This window comes from Leptonotus elevatus, chromosome 5, assembly GCF_054856555.1.
Source record: "Leptonotus elevatus isolate MCC_2025b chromosome 5, RoL_Lele_1.0, whole genome shotgun sequence".
Taxonomy (NCBI): Eukaryota; Metazoa; Chordata; class Actinopteri; order Syngnathiformes; family Syngnathidae; genus Leptonotus; species Leptonotus elevatus.
In genome coordinates this window covers 22338113-22362294 of record NC_141243.1, presented here as the reverse complement: position 1 = coordinate 22362294, position 24182 = coordinate 22338113, and the positions used below count along the sequence as shown (strand labels likewise).

Genomic DNA, 24182 nt, shown 5'->3' with positions numbered 1-24182 from the left:
ATTTAGTACCAATTTATTAGTTTGAAACCATTTTGAAAATGCCTGAAGGCCATTATTAACGTCAGCAATGAGTGCAGAAAGTGTAAAGTATATTGGTATCATCTGCCAATAATATTGGATATAGCGTGTTTGATACTGTAGCAAGGTCATTCCTATATTTAAGAAACAACAATAGCCCTAAAATGGATCCTTGCGGTACCCCACATTGTATCATATTATATCCGTTGACACAAGCTTACATGTGTAGGACGAAGTGTCCATGATGGCTTCAGCACAGAAACAACCCCCATCGCATCAACATTCTTCGTATTCTACTTTGAAATCAGACGCTAGAGAATTGACCAATCAGCTCTCCCGTCTTTTCCTCCTCGCATGAGTTTTTCCTAATTTTAGGAGCACTGACGTTTATTTTTTCTGGCATGTCTTCACCGGCACGAGCCACCGATTTCACACATTTTTAGTGGGTAATTTGACTGTGATCTTGCCAGCAGTGTAAAGTGAGGAACAGTGCGAGTGACTAGTGTCTCTGCACAAATGGCGACTCTCCCGCGGCTCGTAGCGAGTAGTCGACCACGATAGGCGGAGGTGAGCTACGTCTAGGAAGCGCCTCTGAGATTAGTTTCTGTCTGATGTCTGCAGGTGTTTGGTGAGAGGTCAGAAGGGGGACGTGATTGCATGTCTCTTAAGGTGACAGGGATTTAGGGAAGCAGATGTAAAACAAATCAGATAGCCAATAGGAGCGGCGCAGCCGGCGCTACGCGTGCGTCCATCCTCAAACATGGCTAACATTTGCACAGCGGTGGCAGTCAGGCGTGACGTCTGCGGGCTCGGAGGTTTGTGCTGTCAGGACGGTAGAAATTAAAGCTGGCACTGCGGAGCAGAAAGTGCTGAAACTCATCAATTCCACATGGCTTGAGAGCCAAATGCCTATTTATAACACCCCCACTCTTCTTTACCTGGTGTGCATCCCTGACTCTAAACATGCGGCCATAATGATAAACACACCAAACTGGGACGCTTTCACAGCGCATCGCTCAGGACAGAAAAACAAATACACACACGCACGCACACACACACACACACACACACCATCAGATCACGGCTCTGCAGAGGGGGATAAGACAATACTGGGAACGCTGATGTAAAGGTTGAGAAATCCTAGCACAACCCCCACCTCCATCCGGATGACAACAATCAGTCACCACAGGTGAAAAAAGGGCAATGTGAAATAATAAACTACAAGATATCAGGCCCAATCTGAAGGTGAAAAATGACTGGCATCAGTCCGCCAGATGGATTACACAAAACGCTGGCTCCATCTGATTTTCACACAACTTGCACGAGTGGTGCATTGGCTGCGAATGAAGCCATTACATTTTGGGGTTATCCTCTATTTGTAGCATCAAATGAATGAAAGGATTTTTCTCAAATGTGTTGGTTTAGATCAAATGAGCTAAATTACATATTTAAAGGGGAAGTCAACACAAAAAATATTCTTGAAAATGATATGTTATGTGTGACCTCACTAGTCTAAACATGACATTCTGATTAATATTACATTTGTGGAATAAGAGTCATGAAGCAAAATGCAGCAGTTTTTATCCATCTCTGGGGGTGGCCGTCCAATCACAGCTCAGCATCAGAAAACAGGTGAGCTGTGCGGTCGCCTAACAGCAAGGGGCAAAATGGCCGCCCCCTGAGATGGACAAAAACTGCTGGAATTTGCTTCACAACTCATATTCTACAAATATAATATTAATCAGAATATCACGTTTAGAATAGTGAGGTCACATATAACATATTATTGTCAATAAATGTTTAAGGTTGACTTTTATTGACAAGGAAGAGGGGACGGCAGCCGACATCCAGCGATTAATGTTCGTCGCCAGGAAAAGGGAGTGCGGCAATGGAAATAGGAAACTCTCGAAAATTCCCGATGGCCAGTGCGCCCCTGGTTACAATTGAAAATATGCCACACATGTTAATCCAGCATAGAGCACTGTGCTGTACTGCTGCTCCATGTTTAAATTATGAGTAAAAAACAACAACACTATTTTAAAACAATTAAAGAGATACTTGACTCTTTGGGCCATTTTCAGCATTATGGTGTTAATAATTTGTCCAGAATTAATTTGATAACTTCATTACTTTTCATATACAATTAATACCTTTAAAAAAAAAAATCCACTTGCTGTCAACTGAAGATGACATCACCTGTGCTGAGGAAGTAGGTAACGACTAATCATGTCTCACCTGTGTACTGGGTTTGATCAGCAAACTGAGCCATGATTGGTCGTTACCTACATCCTCAGCAAAGATGATATCATCTTCAGTCGACAGAAAGTGGAAAAAAATAATTGTACATGAAAAATAGCGAAGTTATCAAATTAATTCTTGCATTTAATTCATTGAAAACTCCAAATTGCCCATAGGCATGAATGTAAGCATGAACGGTTGTTTATATGCATGTGTCCTGCGGCTGAATGGCAACCAGTCCAGGGTGCACGCTGCCCATCCACCAGAGTCAGTTGGGAAAAGCTCCAACTCACCCAATAGCCTAATGAGGACAAGCATTAGAGAAAATAGATGGATTGATATTTTTCAACAGGAAATTAGGCAAGGCATCGACAGGTTGTTTGTTAAATCTTTTGACGACAACGGCTGTACGTGCAAGTGTCTGTTGTAGCTTCTCAGTCATTAACTGCATGCAAGCTCATGTACTGGAATCTTTTGAATAAACACAACTGAAAGAAACATTAAGTTTGGGGGAAAGTAGCTTTCAGTACAAGTTAATAACAGATGAAGACATTCACCCTCTGGAGAAGATGTAAACGGCTCAAGGAAGGTATTACCTAAAGTCCAATTACCCTCCTCTGCTCTGTCTCTCTCCCTCTCCCTCTCCATAGTCCTTACTATGAAGAGGGCGCTGATGATCAAGCTGAAGCAGAGAGAGGTGGTTTACATGGCCCAGGAGCCCATTATGTTGCCCACAATAGGCTGCAGGCCTGGGCGTGCTTTGATTACGCAATGAGCTGAAGAACCTGGAAGTGGCTCGCTGCTCATTGAGCATGAGACAGTCGGTCGAGACACAAGCATTAGCTCTACCTGGTCAGCCCAGTATGAAGCATAGCCTGAGATAGGAATAGGAGGGGTGGTGGAAATGTCCCTTAGAAGGATATGATATGACATGCATAAAAACATAAAAGGAGCATTAAGGCAAGGATCTGGTTTAGTGGTGCAAAAATATGGCATTAAAATGCTGAGAAATGCCGTGAAACGCCCGCTTTGAAATGGATTTTGATGCTCGCGCGTTCCGACCCCACCTTCCCAAGTTAGCCATTCACTTGAGCAATCTGTAGCTAATCAGCGCAATGTTTAGCCCATAATGAAGATCCGTCTTCATTGAGCCGGAAAAGCTGGTGCATCGCCAAGCATTTTACCTAACGGCGCAGTCCCTCATCTATGAAAGTGCCATAGAGCCCCTCAGACAATTAGGCACGGAAAAGCTTTATGACCGTTGGACTCACTCAGCGAGCGCCACTCTCACCGCCAGCATCGCCAGGAGCGCTGGCTTGTGCAGAAAGGTAATTACGGAGCCTCTCATAATGACACGGCGGAAGCTTGCGTCATAACACCCACAGCCTTTTATCATAGCGCTGTAATTAATTATCATTCCTCCACACTTGGATTCATTCCACTGTTCATAACGTATTCATACATTCAAGAAAAAATTATAATTTCCTTCAGGAATTCATCAAAAAAAAGAAGCAAGAAATGTTCATCTCTCGATGGATGATCAAAGATGGTGTTTGTCTATCTCGCCGCGCCGCACGGTGGGGCAGGCTCGGGGCAATGCAACGGCGTTCTCTCAAACACTTTCCGACATCAAGACTCAGGTCAGGTCAATAATCTGCACTCTCCATAACAGGAATCATCCATCATCCATCCATTTCCTACACTGCTTATCCTGGTCCGGGGTCATGGGGAAGCCGCAGCCTTTCCCAGGTGTACACCCTGAACTGATCATCAGGCCATTACACGCCTGACACACACACACACAATACCTTTTGAACTGAAAACTGGTTGGGTTTTTAAGCCATACATTCACATGGCATTTTGGAGAATAACCAACGCAAACGTGAAAACAGGTCTCAAAATATACGTTTTTGGAAATGACAGCATTGCTATTTCCATGTTTAAGGGGCAATAATAATCCCCCGATTAGTATAACTTAAAAAAGGATTTGAACCTGCCTGAATGTATTACGCTTGGAGAGTGCAAGGCTATTGTAAAGGAACGCGAAACAATGTGACTGTTTTTAAAGTTTTTGCTAAATTTGTTGAATTTATTGATAAAATGTTGAGGATTTGGTGTGTACATATATATTGTTGTTTGCCTTAAATTGATGTAACGATTGTGTGTTTTTGTTGCACCTGTGGCCAGGTCACTCTTGGAAAGGAGATTTTTAATCTCAATGAGTTTCTTACCTGGTTAAATAAAGGAAAGAAAAAAAATATTCTGACTAGCATTTGTGATAATGCTTTACCATAGAGCTGGACGATTATAGGAAAAATGGAAATAGCGATTAATAGAATGATTATTCATTGATTAAAAAAAAAATCAAAGGTCAACCATTCAAAACTATGATAATAGCCTTATGCCTACTCATCCCTTCATGTTCAACGCTTTATTCTTGAACACTATTGGACTTAGTAGGCTAACCTGGGACCTCAGTGATTGTATTTTGTGCTATATCATATGGAAATATGATAAATCCTTGGATATTTGAGGAAAGGAATAATCTGTGCATCCTTGAAAATTCAGCTTTATATATGAATTAAAAGGACAGTGGGAAATTAAATGACTAAGAAAGTAAAATAAAAGTGTATACTAAAATTAATATAGCAATTGAAAACAAATACTGGATGTTCCTGCGCATTTTGGACTCTTTGGAGCAGCGTCGACTGTCGTGCATCCATGGTCACTTACAATGAGAACTTACAACTGAATTCTATTAAAATAACAAAAAAAATTCACAAATTAGGAACATGACTTTGAGTAGTGTTATCTTACCCGTGGGTGTGCCTTAGCACAACATTTGTGTGTCAATATTCGCTATTGGACAATCTCGGAGTCTATGCTAATTTCCCGTTACCATTTGAATGGGATCCTCCGTTCCCTTTACCATCAGCGCTAAGCTAGCGATGTTTTAAAACACGAAGCATATGTTGGCGCATATGCGCACACCGTGTCTGGAATCTTGCACTAATTTAACGAAATTTTCTTGCAAGTAACAGTGAACCGGGGTCATTTTGTCTTTAAACGTTTTACTAATTTGTTGTCAGGTTAACCCATAGAAGCAAATTGCCATTCCCTATTCACACCTGCCAGGTTGTTTAGTCTTCAACGACTCAGAATCTGTGGATGTAAAGTATCTGCCAAACAAGAAATGAGCATTTGATTATATTTCCTTAATGGGCAATGATTATTTATTTATTTATGTATTCATAGAAAATAATCATTCACTTTGTTTTAACAACGGAAAATTAAATTGTGACCAAAAAGAGCATAAGGTCCAGCGAGACTTCTTAATGTAAGACAACAGGGAAAATGAAACAATAAATAACGTAGCTTATTGATTGTCACTGACAACTAAGTGATACATACAGTACATTTGACCTACATTGTTTTTAGACACGAATGATCAACATATAGTTACACACAGGCATAGTTCTTAATCAATTATTAATATCAAACCTACACTAAATATCCGCTAGTCTAAATCTATGTACAATTACGATTGCCGACCAGTGTCCTTCACACCATAATCTGAAAAAGTCTAATAGCAAAAAAATCTTTAAAACAAAGTTTGGCTAACCTCATTTTTCTTTTTCTAACCACAACCATAACATAGACATAGAAGTCATTTAGTGGGGTTACTAAGTGGCTCTGGTGGAAAACAAGCAACAACAAAATAGGGAAAACATTATCCCCCACCCCCATCACTCCCCAACCCCGGGGGAAGAAATGGCACAGTTAAGACTCATCAACAGGTGTCCAAAGGACCCCGCCTCTGGTCGCAGAGCCTTAATAGTGCTTTGATGTTTTTGATGTGTACTCGGCTCCGCTGTACCTTGCTGGTGGATAATGAGCGCCAATAATGATTCCTGAGCTTGAGGGGTTAATGGTATGTAACAAATAGCGCTGCTAATTACATGTTACAAACTATTTATCAGACTCTCCATCTGCACAACTCTCATTGTGAGCTCAAAATGACTTCACATGGATTATCATTGTAAAGCAAGTTTCTGAAATGATGGGTCCATATATGGCAGTTTTTCTTATGCTGAGGTCAGACTGCACAAATATAGCCCGATAATGACCCGACAGGCGTGTCACTGTTCACTGGCGATATACTCAGAGATTGGTTGTTTGGGACGCTTCACGCTTTTTTTATGTCCAGCTTCCCTGACAACTTGTGCTAAACAGTCTTGACGGCAGCACGTGATGATAGGGCGGGGTCTCTGGGCCGTGTCAGACTTGTAGTGTGGCCACTCGCCCCATCAAAGACACAGAATGAATTTATCTGGTAGTCTGACATAAGTGGCACATTTTTTAAGCGAATTTACTGAAAATGCGCAAAACGGTCATGCGACTTACATCCGTTTCCATCTGTTCTTCTTTTGCGAATATTCAGAGGAGACGCCGCCACTGTAGGTGGCGGTATACACCATAGAGATTGAATCCACCAGTTATATAAAAAAAGAACAACAGGAAGTGACTGCGCCGTGCGATGACATCGTATGAGTTCGCTTTTGTAATTCTTGATAAACCATAGCATTTCTTTGCTGTTTGCCATCTAAAATTGCATTAATATTCACTTCTTTAATTAATTCCAAAAATATTTGTTTCATCGTCCCCCCCAAACATACCTTACTATATCGTCCGCCATTGCTTTGTGACAACAAACGTGCATGTGACGTAATATCCGGTCAAAACTTGCGACGTGTATTCGGTCTTGTAAGCGTTTATTTGCGAAACCTGTTTCCATAGCCAAAATTAGCATTTTCCTTTTTTCGAAACGCTTTAAAATCCACCCCCTCCAAGTGTAAAAACTTTTTGGGGCGAATTTTGAGCCCGTTTTCGAATTTCTAGCGTTTCCATTCAGTTTTATTTTCGCATTTCTTGAAAATTCGAATAAAAATGGGTGGATGGAAACCCCGCTATGGAGTCCGTCGAGGAGTTTTTGGCTCGGCAAAAGAGAACCAAACAACATCAACAGGACACGACAAAAATGAAACACTTGGTAATGTGGGGCTCATACTCACGTTGTTGGCCAAAATAAATAAATAAATGAATCAACATATGAAAAATGTGTCATTGTTCAGTTTCTACACCTAACGAAGATCTTTCCTGAGGGGAGTTAACACTATCAAGTGAGAGGGAGGTGCAAATTGCACTGAGAAGCCCACATGTTCTTGGTGAGTCGTGTGTGAGACGGCTCTTGCTGCATTCTGACAGCAACAGCTCGCGTGAAAGTTGTCAACATGGAGGGGTCCAGCAGGCTCGACTCTCCCACCATCAGCTATTTGAGAAGTACAGTAACTGTCATATCCCACAGCCCCCAAAAGTATGCCTAAAACAAGAGAGACAAGCACCATGTACTCTTCTTCTGCGTAAATTTTTATTCAACTTACCTTAATTATAAAACAGTGTTCATTATAAATCCAAAAACGCCGGCCTCTGAGGGCCCTGTGGATTAATAAGGACAGCGGTGTATTTTAAGCCGTAAACTCAGCTCCTCACTGTCCTTAATCTCCTTCCTACTTCACAAGGCCAAATTAACACCTCTCCTCAGCTCTGACGGGACCTCATTAGCAAACTTCCAGGGAAAGAAAGAATAGCAGAATGAAAAGAGGAGAAAAAGGAGGGAAGCGACCAATGACAGTCACCAGCTCTGGGATTAACCCTTTCTCCTCCTCCGCAGAACTCCACAGAAAAACTAGGTCGGGTTTCTAATCAGTCGCCTGGTTAGCGATAATTAGACGGCGAGATTGGACGCGAGCAGAGAGAGAAAGTGGGTGGGGAACGCAGAAATGAATAAGAAAAGAGAGAGAAACCTGTCATGTCGCAAACACTTCAAAGGAGTTGACTTTTCCTTCAGAAGTGGCATGATGAGGGTCCAAATACCACGAGGCCTCCTTCTGGGCCTCCCAACTGGGATGTGTTGAAGGGTAGAGGGTGTAGAAGCCAGGACCCATTTTTTGATTCATTTTCACAAACATTCCAGGACTTTTACGTCCTGTTACACCTGTACGGTGCAGCTGCAGTCTGCCCCAAACCACAGAGCCAAACAAGCCCATCCAGCTCCACCCTGTCGCCACACTCTGCCCCTGCAGCAGCAGGTCGAGGTCCCAGAGCTTACGCTGAGGTTGCCGACTACCGCTGGGTAAAGTTCACAAGCCTCTGCAAGCTGTTTGACATTACCAATAAGGTCAAAGTGTATCAGACAACAGGAGAGGATTATATTATTATGGTAGCAGAGAAGCTCGTGGCACCTCTGTCAACAAGCAGAATGTAAGCCAGGGGAAGTTAAACAAGAGATGTAGGAAGGTACCAAAAGAGGCCTGCAGCGAACAAGCACAAAAAAAAAAGAGGGGGGTGGGGGGTGGCATAGGGGGAATCGTGGCTCATTATCAGCCATCTATTTTATCTACTATGAAACATCACTAGGCTCCCAGTTGTCAGACATCAATGGTGCTTAAATTAATCCTATGGGTTCCTGTTTGCACAAAAAAGATATGGAAGGCTGCTTCTGGTATTTGTGTAACTTTACAGTTGTGGTAATTGAATTAGCACGCCAACCAGCCAACATTGCAGAGTTCAGTATTGAATGTTAGCTGTTGCCAGGGAACATGGTTGCTTGGACATAGCCAATTATGAAGCATTAAAAAGAAGCTGCCAATAATCCCTTCCAAGAGAGGCGAACAATCCGCGCAACATTTTCTCAGTGATGGGGCTTTCAGGTTAGCAAGCAGCTGGAGTTTCCAGGGTAGAGCAAGACTGGAAACATATTTGTGGTATCATTTCCATAAGTGTCTGCTTTGTGGACCATAACGCGGCACACAAATGTGATTTATGACCTTGGTTTAATGGCTGGAGCAGAGACATGGTAGGTATCAGATGACTTTTTCAATATGGCACCGTCAGACAGGGGGCACAGTGAATGCACCATCACAACAGGAAATGAGGGCTTGTCTCGGCCAGAAAATATGAGAAGCAAGATATCTGATCATCTAATGGCAGATAGATGCTACTTCACTTTGACAGAAAAGGCATCAGTCAATAAGCACCCAATGAGCAGTAACATGAAAAGTATGCCATGGGTTCCTCCATCCTATCTATTAAATCATTCCCTCCAGATAGTAGCACAGTGGTCTTGTTGATGATGATGATTATTTTGATGGCATTCAGTGAAGATTGATTATCAATCTGTCTTCCAGGAACAAATAAAAAAAAAAATTTAATCTAAACATTTGTTTTGTAAAATGGAAAGGTCAACTCACCTGGGCTTGGAAACTCTTGAGAACTGGTGCCACCATTTCCCGGACTTCCTATGTGAAGAATGAAATTCAAGACTTAACTTGATCACAGTCTATTGGTTGTTGTCTATACTTGACCTCAATACATGTGCAAGTGTAGTGTGTGCATTTGTGGCTAAAGCTACAGGGTTTCAGCAGGCATGTTTCAAAAGTGGGGCTTTCCAGTAGCTTGCGTTAAAGCTCAGGATCCAGACTGCGTGAGCTCCCACAACCCCAGGTAAGGGGATTGGGCTGCCAGTGATGACAGCCTGATCCCGTCTTAAATGCCTGTATTTTACTGATGAGATTACAGCGCTGCGTATTTGGGCTGGAAAAGGGACATGCGGCTGAGTGGAGCCACAGCATATAGCTGCAAGGTCCATTTATATATATAAAAAAAAAAAAGAATGAAGAATAACAGCATTCCCTTTGGTTTAATATGTTGTTATTAAACAACATAATGTATATGCCAAAATGAATGGTTGCTCGAATCAATACATATTAACCAAGTATTTCATGATTTTTGAATTACAGGCCGAAAACCTTTCCAGAGGGGTGATCACAGCAGCCAAACCGGGTATGACGTAGCACAGTCATGTTGTTACCTTCTAGCTGTATGTGTGCATGTGGGGTTTTTTTCTGCTCCCGATTCGTCTCATTTTTAAATTAACAGAGGTGGGCGCGTCAATGAATTTTGAGCGTCCGTCATTCGGCAATCATCAACAGTCGGGACACCCTTGCGTCATTGTCAATATTTCAAGTCGGTAACCTCTCGCCAGTGACAGAAAGACGAATGACCAGTAGATCAGATTGCTTATTCAAACAATTTCACCGGACACCGGGCGTAACACTGCCTGATATGAATAACAGCGACCAGGGTTAGCATCAAGACATTAGCCAAAATAACTCATTCATTAGCTTTGCTGCCAATGAATGACCACGCATTATGTCTTCCAAGCAGCAGGTGTAATGCGGCAGCGTTCAGTGATTTCAATAACAAAACACGGATACCATAACACTTGGCAACTCAGAAAAGTTCACTCCTCACTTGTATCACTCCATATTAATTTCAGCTTAGCTGTCAATATAACTCAATCGGACTCTATACACTGTAAAAACAGTTGGGTCAAAAGTAACTCAATTATGGATAAAAACAATTTTGACTGATCCACTTAATGGTTCAGTTTGACCCAACATTCTGGGTCGTTGTATACAAAATGACCCAAGTTTTTACCCAAAATTGGGTAAAATTGACCCAAGTAGAGGATCTAACCCAACTTTCTGGGTTGTTTAATAGAAAATGACCCATTTTTAACCCAAATAGGTTATCTTACCCAACTTTCTGGGTTGTTTTATAAAATATGACCCATTTTTCACCCAAATAGATGATCTTACCCAACTTTCTGGGTTGTTTTATAAAATATGACCCAATTTGTAACCCAATGTTGGGTTAAATGGACCCAAGTAGAGGAATTGGCCATTTTTGACCCATAATAGGGTTATTTTTGACCCACCTTTTTGTAGAGTGCAATACCAGATCGATCATTTTACAAGGCATATTTTGCGTGAGTTTTATGCATTACACACTACTATATGTCCGTAAGCTTTTGTGTACTGTGAGACTGCTTCAATTGAACAATAAAAACAGAGCAACCAACTTACTGACAGCTCGTCATCTCCAGTTTCAAACTGAAGAGTGAAGACGACGCCTTAGTTTTACTACATCACGCACGCACAAGTTAAAAAAAGGGGGGCGCGCCAGTGAGCTAGCGAAATTTACGAAAATATCTCATTATTACAAGACCCTTTCATGACATTTTCACCAAAGCAACGACTGAATCATATTATTTACTTATACTCTTTCTTAAAAATACTTTTAGTGGTGATTTTTTTCTCATGTCTTTTTTACTTTGAGCCTGGATTTCACTAGAAGATCATTGAGGATATTTTTTTAAACTCTTGACAGCGTAATCCAAGTTAAAAAAAACCTGATGTATAAAACAACTACAACTCTGGATTTTGTTATTTATGTATACAAAAACTGTTATGTTATAGGTTAGCATCCTTTGTTCTTTGCTTAAATGTCAGTGCTGCCTGGTAAAAGACACGATTGTAGCCAAAAGCCATGGAATAGGATGGCGTTGTGGGGGTTGGCTTGACCCTCGCTGCTCGCCAAGTATCGCTAAGTGCCACTATATACCGTATTAATGCAGCTTTTACAAAAAGGGGCTTGGTGGCACTGACATCTAATTTTGTGCGTAGCTCACCTCGGGTACATTTCTCCTGAACTCCCTGCTCAGTTCTAGCAGATGCTTATGAGAATGTTCGCTCTCCTCTTGTCGACCCGCCAGCTCAGACGCTACAGAGTTTAGCTCCCTCTGCAAACAGACAAAACACAAGCGCATTGGTGAGGGGAACAAAGTGGAAAGAGACGGCAATTTCGCCTGCCGACCCTCGTCCAGTAAAGTGTGTGCATAAATCTGCAATGCAATATCAAAAGAGAGTGAATATTACTATTGTAATAATGAATACTTACAGGCAGCCTTTGCCTATAAATAATTAACATAAATAAATCCAATGCCGACAGTAGCACAAGGCCTTTTAGATAATCAGTATTTGAAATAATCAATATACTTGCAACCACTACAGCGCAAGCGCCAGGGAGGGGTTTGGCAGAAAAGAGCGGGGAGGGTGGTTGAGTCACGTGTAGAAACCCAATAACCTGACAAAGTACTCTTATGAAGAAATAAAGCTTCCTCAATTGAAGAAGTGTTTCGAAGCCCAATAAAGAATGAATTCACAATATACCAAGATGCTGACGCAACACAAATACCAATAGAAAAATCTCAATTATAAGTCGGATCTATTTTCATCTCCTGACTCCTACCCACCAATCTTTATATTGATTGTGAACAGATTTTCAATACTTGGTAGCCACTCCCCATTGCTTACCCTTTTGCTACGTTAGATATGCAACAGATATTTCATTATTGTTTCTGCACATTGCTTGTTTCCGTGTCTGTGTTATAAGAAATGAGCGCTGCACCCAGGACATGTCTGAACCACTATTTAGAGCTGTCTGTGCAGCAGGCCCTTCATCAGAACCTTGCATTCATGCTGGACTCGGCTGCCCCACACGGCATCGGCAAATCCAATATTATCGATCACTCATCCAATTCCCGCCTCTTTCAGCAAAGTATAAAAAGGAAAGAAAAAAAGGAAAGGGGATTCTAAAGTCTACACTCCTATACTGAGTATCGAGTGAACAGACAGCTGTGTGTTCACCTTTTCTTAATTTATGACTGCAATTCATTATAACTGATGAGAAACTTTTCTTGTTACTGCAAAGAAAAAGTGAAGTTAAGGAATTCTATTAACTTTGAATGTATATATAAAGGCAGGATAATAAATTGACTGCATTTTAATTAATAAATCTGCAGTCTTACTTAAAGGCAATTTAATAAATCATCACACAAGGAAAAGGGGAAGAAAAAGACGGGATGAGACTTGAACCTCAGCAGCCTCATGGGATAATGGCAGACTGTCGGTCAGAGCTGTTAATTGAAGGGCTACTGGTTCAAGTCCCTGGACTGAAAAGTCACTGAGCAACTGGGGTCCTCATACAGTCTGCACTACTATATCACACTACAGCATTTAACTCAAGTTGTCACTTTTACAACTTGTCAAGTGAGTTTTTTTAAGCCTCTAGCAACCACAGTGTACAAAGCCAATTTGTGGATTTTTTGCTTACACTGGTAAATAGCTTCTGATGTAGTATTGCACATAAAGCATTGAGCATAGTGCTATTTTTCCAACATGCTGAATTTGCTGCCAATCCCCTAATTTACATATTTTAAGAGGCAAAATGATACGAGATTAAAAAAAGCAGCATGTAGAAATTCTGGATATTATACACACAAATATACACATTTAAGTTTAACAGCAATCAATAATGCAATTAACAAACTCAACTATCCATTAGTGTTTTGCAATATTATAGCCACATGGGTCATGAGTGGTCAGAATTAAAGGACGATTTTATTGCTGGATCATTGCCCTCAAGTGGTATAGATCAGGACTCTACTATTATCTACTGTTCCTCTAACATTCCTTTCCAGTTGCACAAAACTTGATTGGAAACACATATTACCTCAGTTCACCAAGCATCATGGGATTAACTCTTGGTATATTTTGTTTTTTCCTTGGCTTCCTGTGGCCCTTTTTACATTAAGTATGAAAAATAACCACTAAGATTGAAATGATGAAGACAGCTAGTAGGCAACGAAGATGATAAAGCCAATACTGGAAGGTTCTGTGATGTTTCAACACGTTGACTGACATGGTTTTACATTTTAGGACAGTTCAATGTTGCTTAAAACTAAATTAGATAAAAACTCTTGTCATATTTGTTGAAACTATCAGTATTGACAATTTTGAACATCCGGATATTTCTGATATTTCCGCAATGCAAATGCTTCCATTACATGTGTAAACAAACAGCACATTGTATTGGCTTATGCCCGTGACTTGCATAAAAAACACATACATTGTTATAGAAGTCAAATGACATTTCATCACATTTTGAATTAAAATAATCCTCACTAATCAAGTTACAACACTCCAAAATCCAAATCTTTTCAATGAGCTGACAGCTTCCTTTCACAAAGCTGACCGCCATTTTTACTTATGACGTAAGATCGTAATTGTCAACATGTGACAATCGTACTCGACTTAAATGATCTATGGAGAGAGAGAAAAAGTCCCTCCCTGGCCCCATCTTGCACTTTTCATTTGATTTTTAACAAAGGGGGGGAAAAAACAATCCGATACAAAAGGCGTGACTAAAAAACTGTCAATCATTTGCTGTACAGTGTAAACTCACACTCGGCCACTCCTACAGTCTCCTGCTTACTTGTTATCTTGAACTTCAGTGGCTTTGCTGAAACTACAACAGAATATTCTTATCCTGAAAAAAAAAACCACACTCACATCCCTCACTTGCCTGCAAACAGAGGCAGAGCAAAGGGACCTCACGCAGCTGAGAGGGTTTAGAAGTAACACGGAATTAGCAACATTTCTCGTCAACAGTTTAATAACTCTGTTGGATTTTAAAAGCTGTGAAGTGAAGCTTCAAATGAATAATAATTAGTGTTATAGCAACACTTCCATACCAATAATTCACGCTACCAACATTGCAGGCGTGGCTAACGTTAGCTTGTTTACAGCGCTAATGCTCGTTCTGATATTGCTAGTGCTGCTATTTTGTACAAACTGGATATGCTTTCTCTGTGACTGTTTACCACGGGAATGGCCATGTTTGGGAATCGTGTTTGTGCACGTTTGTAGCTTTGATCAAAATTTCAAGGAGGGAGGGATTAGTGAAGTAAGGCTACATTCAAATCATGCTAGCGGTTTTAAAAACCACAAACCCCCATTTTTATAAATATTTTAGAAATGGGGCGGCACGGTGGCTGACTGGTTAGCACGTCCGCCTCTCAGTGCAAAGGTTGTGAGATCAAGTCCGGGCTTCGGCCTTCCTGGGTGGAGTTTGCATGTTCTCCCCGTGCTTGCGTGGGTTTTCTCCGGGTACTCCGGTTTCCTCCCACATTCCAAAAACATGCATGGCAGGTGAATTGGACACTCCAAATTGTCCATAGGTGTGATTGTGAGTATGGTTGTTCGTCTCTGTGTGCCCTGCGATTGGCTGGCAACCAGTACAGGGTGTACCCCGCCTACTGCCCGAAGCCAGCTGGGATAGGCTCCAGCAACCCCGTGACCCTTGTGAGGACAAGCGGTACAGAAAATGGATGGATGGATGGATGGATGGATTTTAGAAATGCAGTTTTGATCTATTTCCATCATTTCTTATGTGGGAACTGTTGTAACAAGCGAAACTGCGTTTGACATAAGAAGCTGACCAGTGGACACGCACCATGGCTAAAGGACAGACGGTCACTATAGAGCAGGACTCTGATAGCTCAAACTTTTCTTTGTAAATGTTATTTAAGATAAATCATGAAGTCCTTCAGTGAGTAGGTTTCAAACAATGAATACCGGTCATCACTTCCTCCTCACTTCCATGATGCTTTTAAACTGGCCGCATTTGGAGGACGCAAACAAACAATAGCATTTCTCTGTCCGCATGTAAATTGTAATCCTGCGGGGAAAAAATCTCCAATTTTAATAAATGTACCTGTAAAATGTTATTCAATGTTGTTTTCTGTAACTAATGGAATGAAGTTACTTTTTTTTTTGCATTCTGAGTACGTAACGCCGGTGCATGTATTCGTTACTCCCCAAGCCTGCAGCCCATCTGGGATGAGCTTGCCTGAAGATTAGAGAGTCTTTCACTCTGGATTCCAGCGCCCCCAGACCAACTAATCTTGCCAAATGTAAATTCCTCGAGAAGTGACTGAGTGGATTTTGTAAGCACTTTAGATACTGTAGAATAGTGTGATGATTTTAGTTCACCAGTGCTTCAATGGCCTCATCAGTATTTTTAGTTAAATGGCTTTGCCGTATTGTAGTTTATGATGAATTGTCACAATGAATGGTCAAAAAATGTGCGCAATGATAATAGTATGGCTTTTAAGACATTAACAATAGTTGTTTGGAAATAACACAATAATAAGAATAATAACTTAGACCTATATAGACCAAAGGCACTGATAGTGATCCCTTACTCTCTGTGGGGAAAGGTAGAATTCGTCACTAGCCCGTGTTAAACAATTATGCGTTTCAATCTTATAGTTTGAAAAGATACGTTCATGCTTTCAGGATGAAAAAAGGGAATTCAACTTGTCATAAAATTAGGAATTTCTCTTTAATCATGTGACAGGTTTTAAAAAGGGCACGAGGGACCAAATTTGGAGCGTGTGGCATTCGGGTCAATACAGAGATCCTGTCATTAAGCCTGTGCCAGTCAAACATCCAGCCATAATTGATGAATGTCCCCCTGGGAGAGGAAAGCTGTCATCAGGGCTGAAGGGACAGGAAAGAGGGAGTCTGAGCACCGATTCAGTGCTTGTGTCCTCAAGTCAATCTGTGAGAGGATAGCTCGGTGACTTCTGACTCAGAAACAAAGACCAAGAAGCCACAAGCTTATTGGCTTTCGTAAGATAGACCTGTAGCCCATCGCGAGTCCGAAAATGGGCTTGAAGAGCAATGTGTCGCTGCGTGCCATTTAGCAAAGTATTACGTTTAACTACGAGCCATGTGTCCTTTGCCTTAAAAAGGAAGGGTGTTCCTCACAGACTCTGTCCAAATATGGACTCAATCTGCAGTTTAGATAAGTGTGCCTCTGAAAGTGGGGTGTGGTCACTGACTATTATGAGTGAACTACAGACAAAGCCCAGACTCACCGTGTGCGGATCAAATCCCCGTCATGGCAGCCTAGGGCTGGGCAATAAATGGAATTAATTCGATACATCGTCATTTGAAAAAGCGAATCGTTGAAAATTTGCTAAATTGTGGAATCGAATTTTGTCTTCTGGATTATTATAAACTGTTGTTCTTATGTTCTGTTACATTCAAATGTTTTTGTTGTACTTTTGCACATGTGGCAGAATGGTGGATGGGTGCTTTACAAGACATCTTTACAACAGCTACCAACTACTTAATTGTGGCGTTTAAGAACAAACTATGAAGACTAGAATCAATCGCCCTCTTGTGGCCATTTTACAACCAAGCACTAGAAATTAGAAATAAGGAGAATAGTGTTGTTGTTTTTATCCTATATTGTAGTGGTGCAACAGATCACAAAAGCCACGGTTCGGATCGGATCACGGATTTGAGCCACAGATCGGATCGATTTTCGGATCAGCAAAAAAAAAGAAAAAAAGGTAAATAGTAGTACTTTGTCTTCATTTATTTTGTAAAACGCTTTTTCCCATTAAATATAATTTTAAAAAATCTATTTAAAATGTCTAATATAGCTGTTTAGGATTTAGGAACATCATTTTAAGTGCAATATGAGGCAGAAACATTCTTATTTTATACATGGTCCATGTGTAAAATAAGGTACTAAGGGCTTAAACTTGTCTTCCAACACTCTAAGTGGCTATGTTTGACATTTTGAGTTGAATGTTTTTCTTTTTTAATGGGCAAAAGTGTTTTTATAAAATAAATGAAGACAAAGTTCTACTTATTTTTTATTTTTTGTATTATGAAAATATGTCAATGTGCAATATAAAACACATTCCATTCCTTTAAATATGGATAATTAACTACAAAGTAGTATATTGAAATATTGAAAAATAATTAAAAAGTAAGCCAGGGACCAGCTGTCCAACTCATTTACAGCGACCAGCCACAGGCACTCGTTGGTAATGCTAACAGGTAGCCGCTAGCCACTTGCGTCTGAGACTTCTGTCATATCATAAAATGATGGTGTAATTCATTAAAGGTTTCTTAGCCTCCTAAGTTAGCAATTGAATATGAGTTTGGGATAGCGTTGTGTTGATGTGGGTCGCAACTACAATGTCAATCAACTACCATAAAGTAACGTCTAAAAGGGAAGTCAAGCTAGCCATCACGCCACGACGTGGGCGAACTTCAAAGTAAAAGTATACTAAGGCTATTTGCTTTGCCGTCAATGTATTATTTTGCAAACTTTATTTTGAAGTTACCGTAAACGGTGTGTTACGTTGTGTAGATTTCAGCTTCCTTGACATGTCTGAATGGTTTCTTACTGCGAATGCGTACTTTGTTGTTGTTTTTGTCCCTCACCAACCAATCCGGATCCGAAACGTGGGGCCTGATCCGAACCAACCGCGGATAAACGCTGATCCGTTGCACAATACTATATTGGGATATGTAGGTCTGACATTGTTTTTTGGGGGGAAATTTTAGGTATCAAAATTATTAGTGGTATCGGTACCAAGAGTAGAGTAGTCGTACTGGTATTGGTCTAAAAAAAAAAGTGTAATCGAACATCACTAGTAATATGTTTCACCTGGTATGATGACAGTATCGTTTTCTGTGAGCGGAAGACTTTTAGGCAAATTACGGGATTGGCTAATGAATTGCATAGAGAGGGTTTGACATTGATTCATTAAAGTAGGTTCGCCTTGATTACATCTGTAGCAGTAAGCTTTTTTGGGCCTCTCACAAAGACAAAGCATGGTGGAAAATGTTGACAAGTGAGAAAGAAAAAAAACCTCTACCAAGGTACTGCGCTGAGGTGGGCCGAGTTAAAAATCACTATTGTATGCACGCCTTGGACAGCACAAATTAAAGAAAGAAAAAGGGGAGGAGGAGAAGAAGAGAGGAAAACGCAGATGGGGTATTATTTTTCTTTTTGTATCCCATCTAATTGCAATCATAGGCAGATGTTGGAAAGTGTGACAGCATCAGCAGAATTGCTGCTGAGAGCACAGAATCTTTGTCTAAAAATAATCAGACATTCTGTGTGGTGCTGTTTGTTATAATGGTAATCGATGCTGGAGGCTTTGAATTCCATCAATTTATAGATCCACTCTGTTCTGCCTGGTGACTGTACTGCTTCACAACCCCCACCGCACCCAGACTGAACACAAACGCACACACAACTGCGCGGAAGGTCTCGCACAAAATAGTGGCGAGGCACTCTGTCTCCGCTTGTGCACAAACGTGTGCTGGCATGCAGCGCAGGAGAGCGCTACGTGATTTGGATAAGTCTCCTTTCTTTTCATATGAGCCTTATCGCCAGCCATCCTCTGTCAGACACAAGATTGTCCATAGCTCAACCAGATTAGCCGTGCATCATTTTAGAAGGAGGACTGATCAATAAATCAAATTGCCAAAATCAATGGGCCCCAATCACTGCAGTCTAGCCCGGCCTCCACATTATTACAGAAAAAGGCAGCGCCTCGCCAGCCCGGCCCAGAATTTGGGGTTGTTGTCAGGGCTTTGTGCATACATTTGCGGCTGGATGACAGAGCCATAATTAACTCTTGCCAGTCCTCGGGACGCATGCCCATTTTGAAAAAGCAGGTAAACACTAGTGTGAGTGTGTGCAGACAGGGAGGAGGAGTCTCCGACCTCCATGACCTAGTGCTCGGAACGCGAGCTGAGCATGCGGCTTCTGATAGGAAAGTACTGGGGCGCTTGCTATCACCTGGCATCTCCTCCATCTGTTTAGCCCAGACTGCTGTTCCTTCAATTTCAGTCTCTGTCAATTTGGCTCGAGCTGCTCCAATTCGCACTTCCATCGCATGAGCACACATTGCAAAACTTGCATTAACACCCCCCCCCCCTTTTCTTCTGTTGATAGGAGCTAAGCAAGGGACAGCAACATACATCTATAGATCTCCAATCAGAATAGAAAGACCCAGGGGAGGGTTCACTAAACAGCAAGCCTCCGTGATGCAACACACCACCTACTGTAGGTCAAAAACTATTGACTTACCATATATTTCCTGTACCAATAAAATTCTGTAATTAACAAGCAATGACTTTGTGGCGTCTCACCATCTTATACAAAGTAAAAGTCAATCTTTTCAACTAAAGTCAGCATGGACAACTGGCATGACATGTGGCATCCATACTTGGAGTCGGTAGTAAGGTCCGACCAATTAATTATATTATATATATATAATAAATCAGACGATTATGGCCCCATCAAACATGGGCAAAAATTATCGGCCAAATGTTTGCCGATTATTTTTGTCCTTTATTTACAGCAGTTGTACACAAGTGACACTGGTCTCATTGTTTATTATGCATAAATCTACACCACAACTTTGTACCTCTAAAAACTAAATATATAATGAAGGTCATTACCATTTATCATTAGGTCATTCTCCTGTCATTCAAAACCAAGCAAATCATATATTTTTTACAAGCAATGCAAGTTGTGCAAGCAATTGAGCTGAACATTACCATTTTTCACAGGACCTAAATTTACGGCTTGTTGAAAAAAAAAAAAATTGTAAGTGCAACATAAATCAAACATAAATGTGTTAAAAATTACACACATTCGACTACTGGTAACACAAACACACATGAGAAGGATTAACGTCTTTATAGCTACATTAATTAAATGTTTTGCACCACACGATGCATTCTGGGAACCCAAAAAGTTGTTGTTGTTTTTTTAACCAATATATTTACTGTTGACCGACACTGTTTGCAGGGAATAGGGAACAGGCTGGCCCACGAATAGGGAAAATCCAGGTATAATTGACGCCCATTGAAAAGCATCAGGCGAAAGAAAAATTACTTTATGCATTATATATTTTTGTAATTAACCATTCGATTAATCAGTATTTTGTTCTGCCAAAAATTGGCATTGCCTAAAAAAAAAAATCCATATTAAACAAGTGTATGGTGGAGACTTTGGAATGGCAATGGCTGTTCAGACTGGATTTATTTATGTATTCATTTATTTTATTTATTATTGTTATTTTCCCCCCTCCCTATTCATCCATCCATTTTCTTAACCACTTATTCCTCACTAGGGTCGCGGGGGGCGCTGTAGCCTATCCTAGCTGGTTTCGGGCAGTAGGCAGGGCACACCCTGAACTGGTTGCCAGCCAATCACAGGGCACACAGAGACGAACAACCATTCATACTCACAATCACACCAAGGGACAATTTTAGAGTGTTCAATTAACCTGACATGCATGTCTTAGGAATATGGGAGGATACCGGAGTACCCGGAGAAAACCCAGACAGGCACGGGGAGAACATGCAAACTCCACCCAGGAAGGCCGAAGCCCGGACTCGATCTCACGTCCTCTGCACTGGGAGGCGGACGTGCTAACCAGTCAGCCACCGTGCCGCCCTCCCTATTCATATGTGTGTGTAAATTAATTGTCAAGATTTTCTATTTCTGTGTATGTATGTGTATGTCTGTGTATAACGATGTCAAAAAATATGCATGGCTGTACGATAGAAATGTACTTGTAAGCAAAAGGAAATGTGTGTTACTAATAATTGTTCACAGAAAAAAAAAAAAAAGTAAAAAGAAAAAAAAATCCATATCGGACAAGCCATATGGACACTGCCAGTCTTGAATTTTGTGGTGCGAGGCGTGTAAGCCGTGCGTCGGCTGGTCAGACAGCATGGTGTAGCATGGTGGCCAATTGGGACTCTTTATTTTTTAAATCAATTTTCCCTATTGGCAAATTTTCTCAGTGTTAGTCAAATCGGTCAAAAATTCAAGTTAAACACTGACTCGCATGCAAATGGTTGGATAACTCACTCAATGTTAATTTACATTTCATTCTGACACCTCTCAAAACTCAGGTATGTCTGATAAATCTTCCAAAACAATTAATCCCCAGTATGTCAGACTATCTTCAAACAGCATGCTAAACCTTACACAAGAAAAGAAATGTGCATGAGCGTTCTGATCGTCAGCAAAAGGTGTGACCAGTGTTGTCAGCCATTATTCGTCATACACCGCTTCATGTGAGAGAGTTTTTGGCACCCGACGCATCAGAAGACAGCCTCCTTGTCAACACGTCTCTCATTTTAATTCCCAAAAACGCCTGCTTGATTCGCATGCCCATGATCATTTCTTACAACTCACCAATATGGTATACAGTAAAAATACCATTAATAAATTGTACAGAGTCTAATCTTCCCTGTTTCTAAAATCAGGCGAATATGTTACAGAATCCTGTACCTGTTTTGAATCTAATGAATGCAGTACATGCAAATATCTTCCAACGACAATTTGTGTGCACTCAATACACTTTATAATGTGAATACTTCAAATGAAGGTGAAAAACGTATTTATCATCATTAAGGCTGACCATTGTTCTTCTTTTACATGTGTGTAGTTACAATCAGCATGGCTGTTGTCATCGTGTGGTACATTCTCTTGACTAGTGTTAATTTTATCAGCCATTTTAAAATGTCTCATTTTTAGACCAATTTCAATCACACTTGATAGTTTTTAATCATAGTTAGTCAACCTCATCCCATTTTTAATGTAGTCACATTTTAGTCTACTATAAATCAAGCATTTTAGTCTTTACTTTAATCCAAGAAAGCATCATTTTATTCGTCTATTTTTAGTCAACAGAAACTGTCAACATTTTAGTCTAGTTTTAGTCAGGACAGCAGATAATATTGAACATTTCCATCTAATCTAAAACTGCTTCACATAAAATTGTCTCATCTTTTTGATTTAAAACAACTTCATACACAACTACAGTATGTACATTTGTACATGTTTAATACAGCCCATGTGACTATGACGACTCCATGCTAGAAGCTAGTAATTTAGCTAGCATTAGTTAGCGGTCGGATTAACATTGTTTGAAAGATTTTAAAAGGGGGTGTGTCACTGTGTGTTAGCAGAGACAGACTTTTACAAAATTACCATTTTCATCGCGTCTTTGTTTGTGAACTAAAATTTTAGTCTTTATTAAGTGAGCTAAATTTTCATCTTGTCGACAAAAATGCATACTTTAGTCCAGTCTAGTTTTCGTCCGGTGAAAAATGTGTGTTGACGAAAATATTTTTATTTAGTTTTCGTTAACAAAATTAACACTAATCTTGACTAATTGCATAGTCTTTTGATACAATAGCAGACACCTGCTTGACTCATTGGAGAAATGAAGTTGTGAAAGACCAACAGAAAACACAAACTGAAGGATACACAATAGAGATGGTATCTTAAGGGGACAGTAGAAAGACCGTGTGTGGATGGTGCTCGACTTGAACAATTAAATGAAAGACAAGGTTTGTTTTCCTATTTCCTTTTAAAGTGTGGAAAAGTCAAGATTGGGGTTGGTTTGTCTCTAAAGCTGCACCATTCAGGTCAGTTGGTAAGAGCGGCAGGAGGCTTTGAAAATGCAGTTGTCACTGCGATGGCCCACTTTCACCAGAAACGGTGAGCTGGAGCACTGCAACACATCTAACCTGAAATTGTTTATTCTCTCTTAAGAAATGTCAATCTGTTCACTCTCAGGTGTGCTGCTCTTCCTCTTGTTTTTGTTGTTTTCTCCCCCCGTACTCTCACTTTTCCCCTGTTGATTGCAGCGAGATCAAAGCTCCACTGCTGGAAGAATCTGAATATTTCAGGTATGGAGAGGCGGCCACGTTTCGCACCACCTGTGTAGCGCCAAGAGAGGTCCCTCCTCTCACTCAGACTTGGTTATAGGGCCCTCGGGGCCCGGCGACATAAAACCGAGGCCACCTGTCTGAGAGAGAGGGAATGCTACTTTACCCTGCAACTCTCTGCGGTGCTTTCATTTTACAGCATTTGAACCAAAAATAAAATGAATCTAAATAGAGCGGTGAGAGTGGGAATAAAACTAGTGCTGACAACAAGCAGCTCGGCGCTTTGAGTCTTGTCACAAAGGCTCCAAGATCTGTACCAGTGCAGCAGAATGGGAGCAGACACTTAAAAGGGCAGTTTATACATGAATCATTTTGGAATGTGCCTTGTTCTGTGGCATTCGGTTTCATTGTATTTAAAAAATGGAGCCTGGTCAAGAGAATATGTTAAAATGTTTCACATGGTGGGCAGTAAAGATTTGTTTAAAAAAAAAATTAATAATAATAGGGATGGGCGAGTACCGATATCAGGTATAGATAGACCATATTTCAAGGTATCAGTACTCACGAAGGTAGCCAATACCAGTATCGGCCGCACTCTTGTGGCCG

General features: G+C 40.7%; 1 protein-coding gene across 4 annotated transcripts in view; it reads right to left on the bottom strand.

Moving 5' to 3' along the window:
• The window catches only part of cux2b (cut-like homeobox 2b), a 120246-nt gene that overhangs the window by 63380 nt on the left and 32684 nt on the right, over positions 1 to 24182 (bottom strand). For 2 of the 4 annotated variants that reach the window (XM_086076562.1, XM_086076564.1), the window contains exons 2-3: positions 11849 to 11959; positions 9567 to 9614 (exon numbers count right to left, since the gene is read on the bottom strand). In XM_086076562.1, coding sequence (XP_085932688.1) covers positions 9567 to 9614; positions 11849 to 11959 — 159 coding nt within the window. Of the gene's footprint in view, positions 1 to 9566; positions 9615 to 11848; positions 11960 to 12117; positions 12206 to 15108; positions 15397 to 24182 lie in introns of those variants that run through there. The other 2 variants (XM_086076565.1, XM_086076563.1) reach the window with 2 other exon arrangements.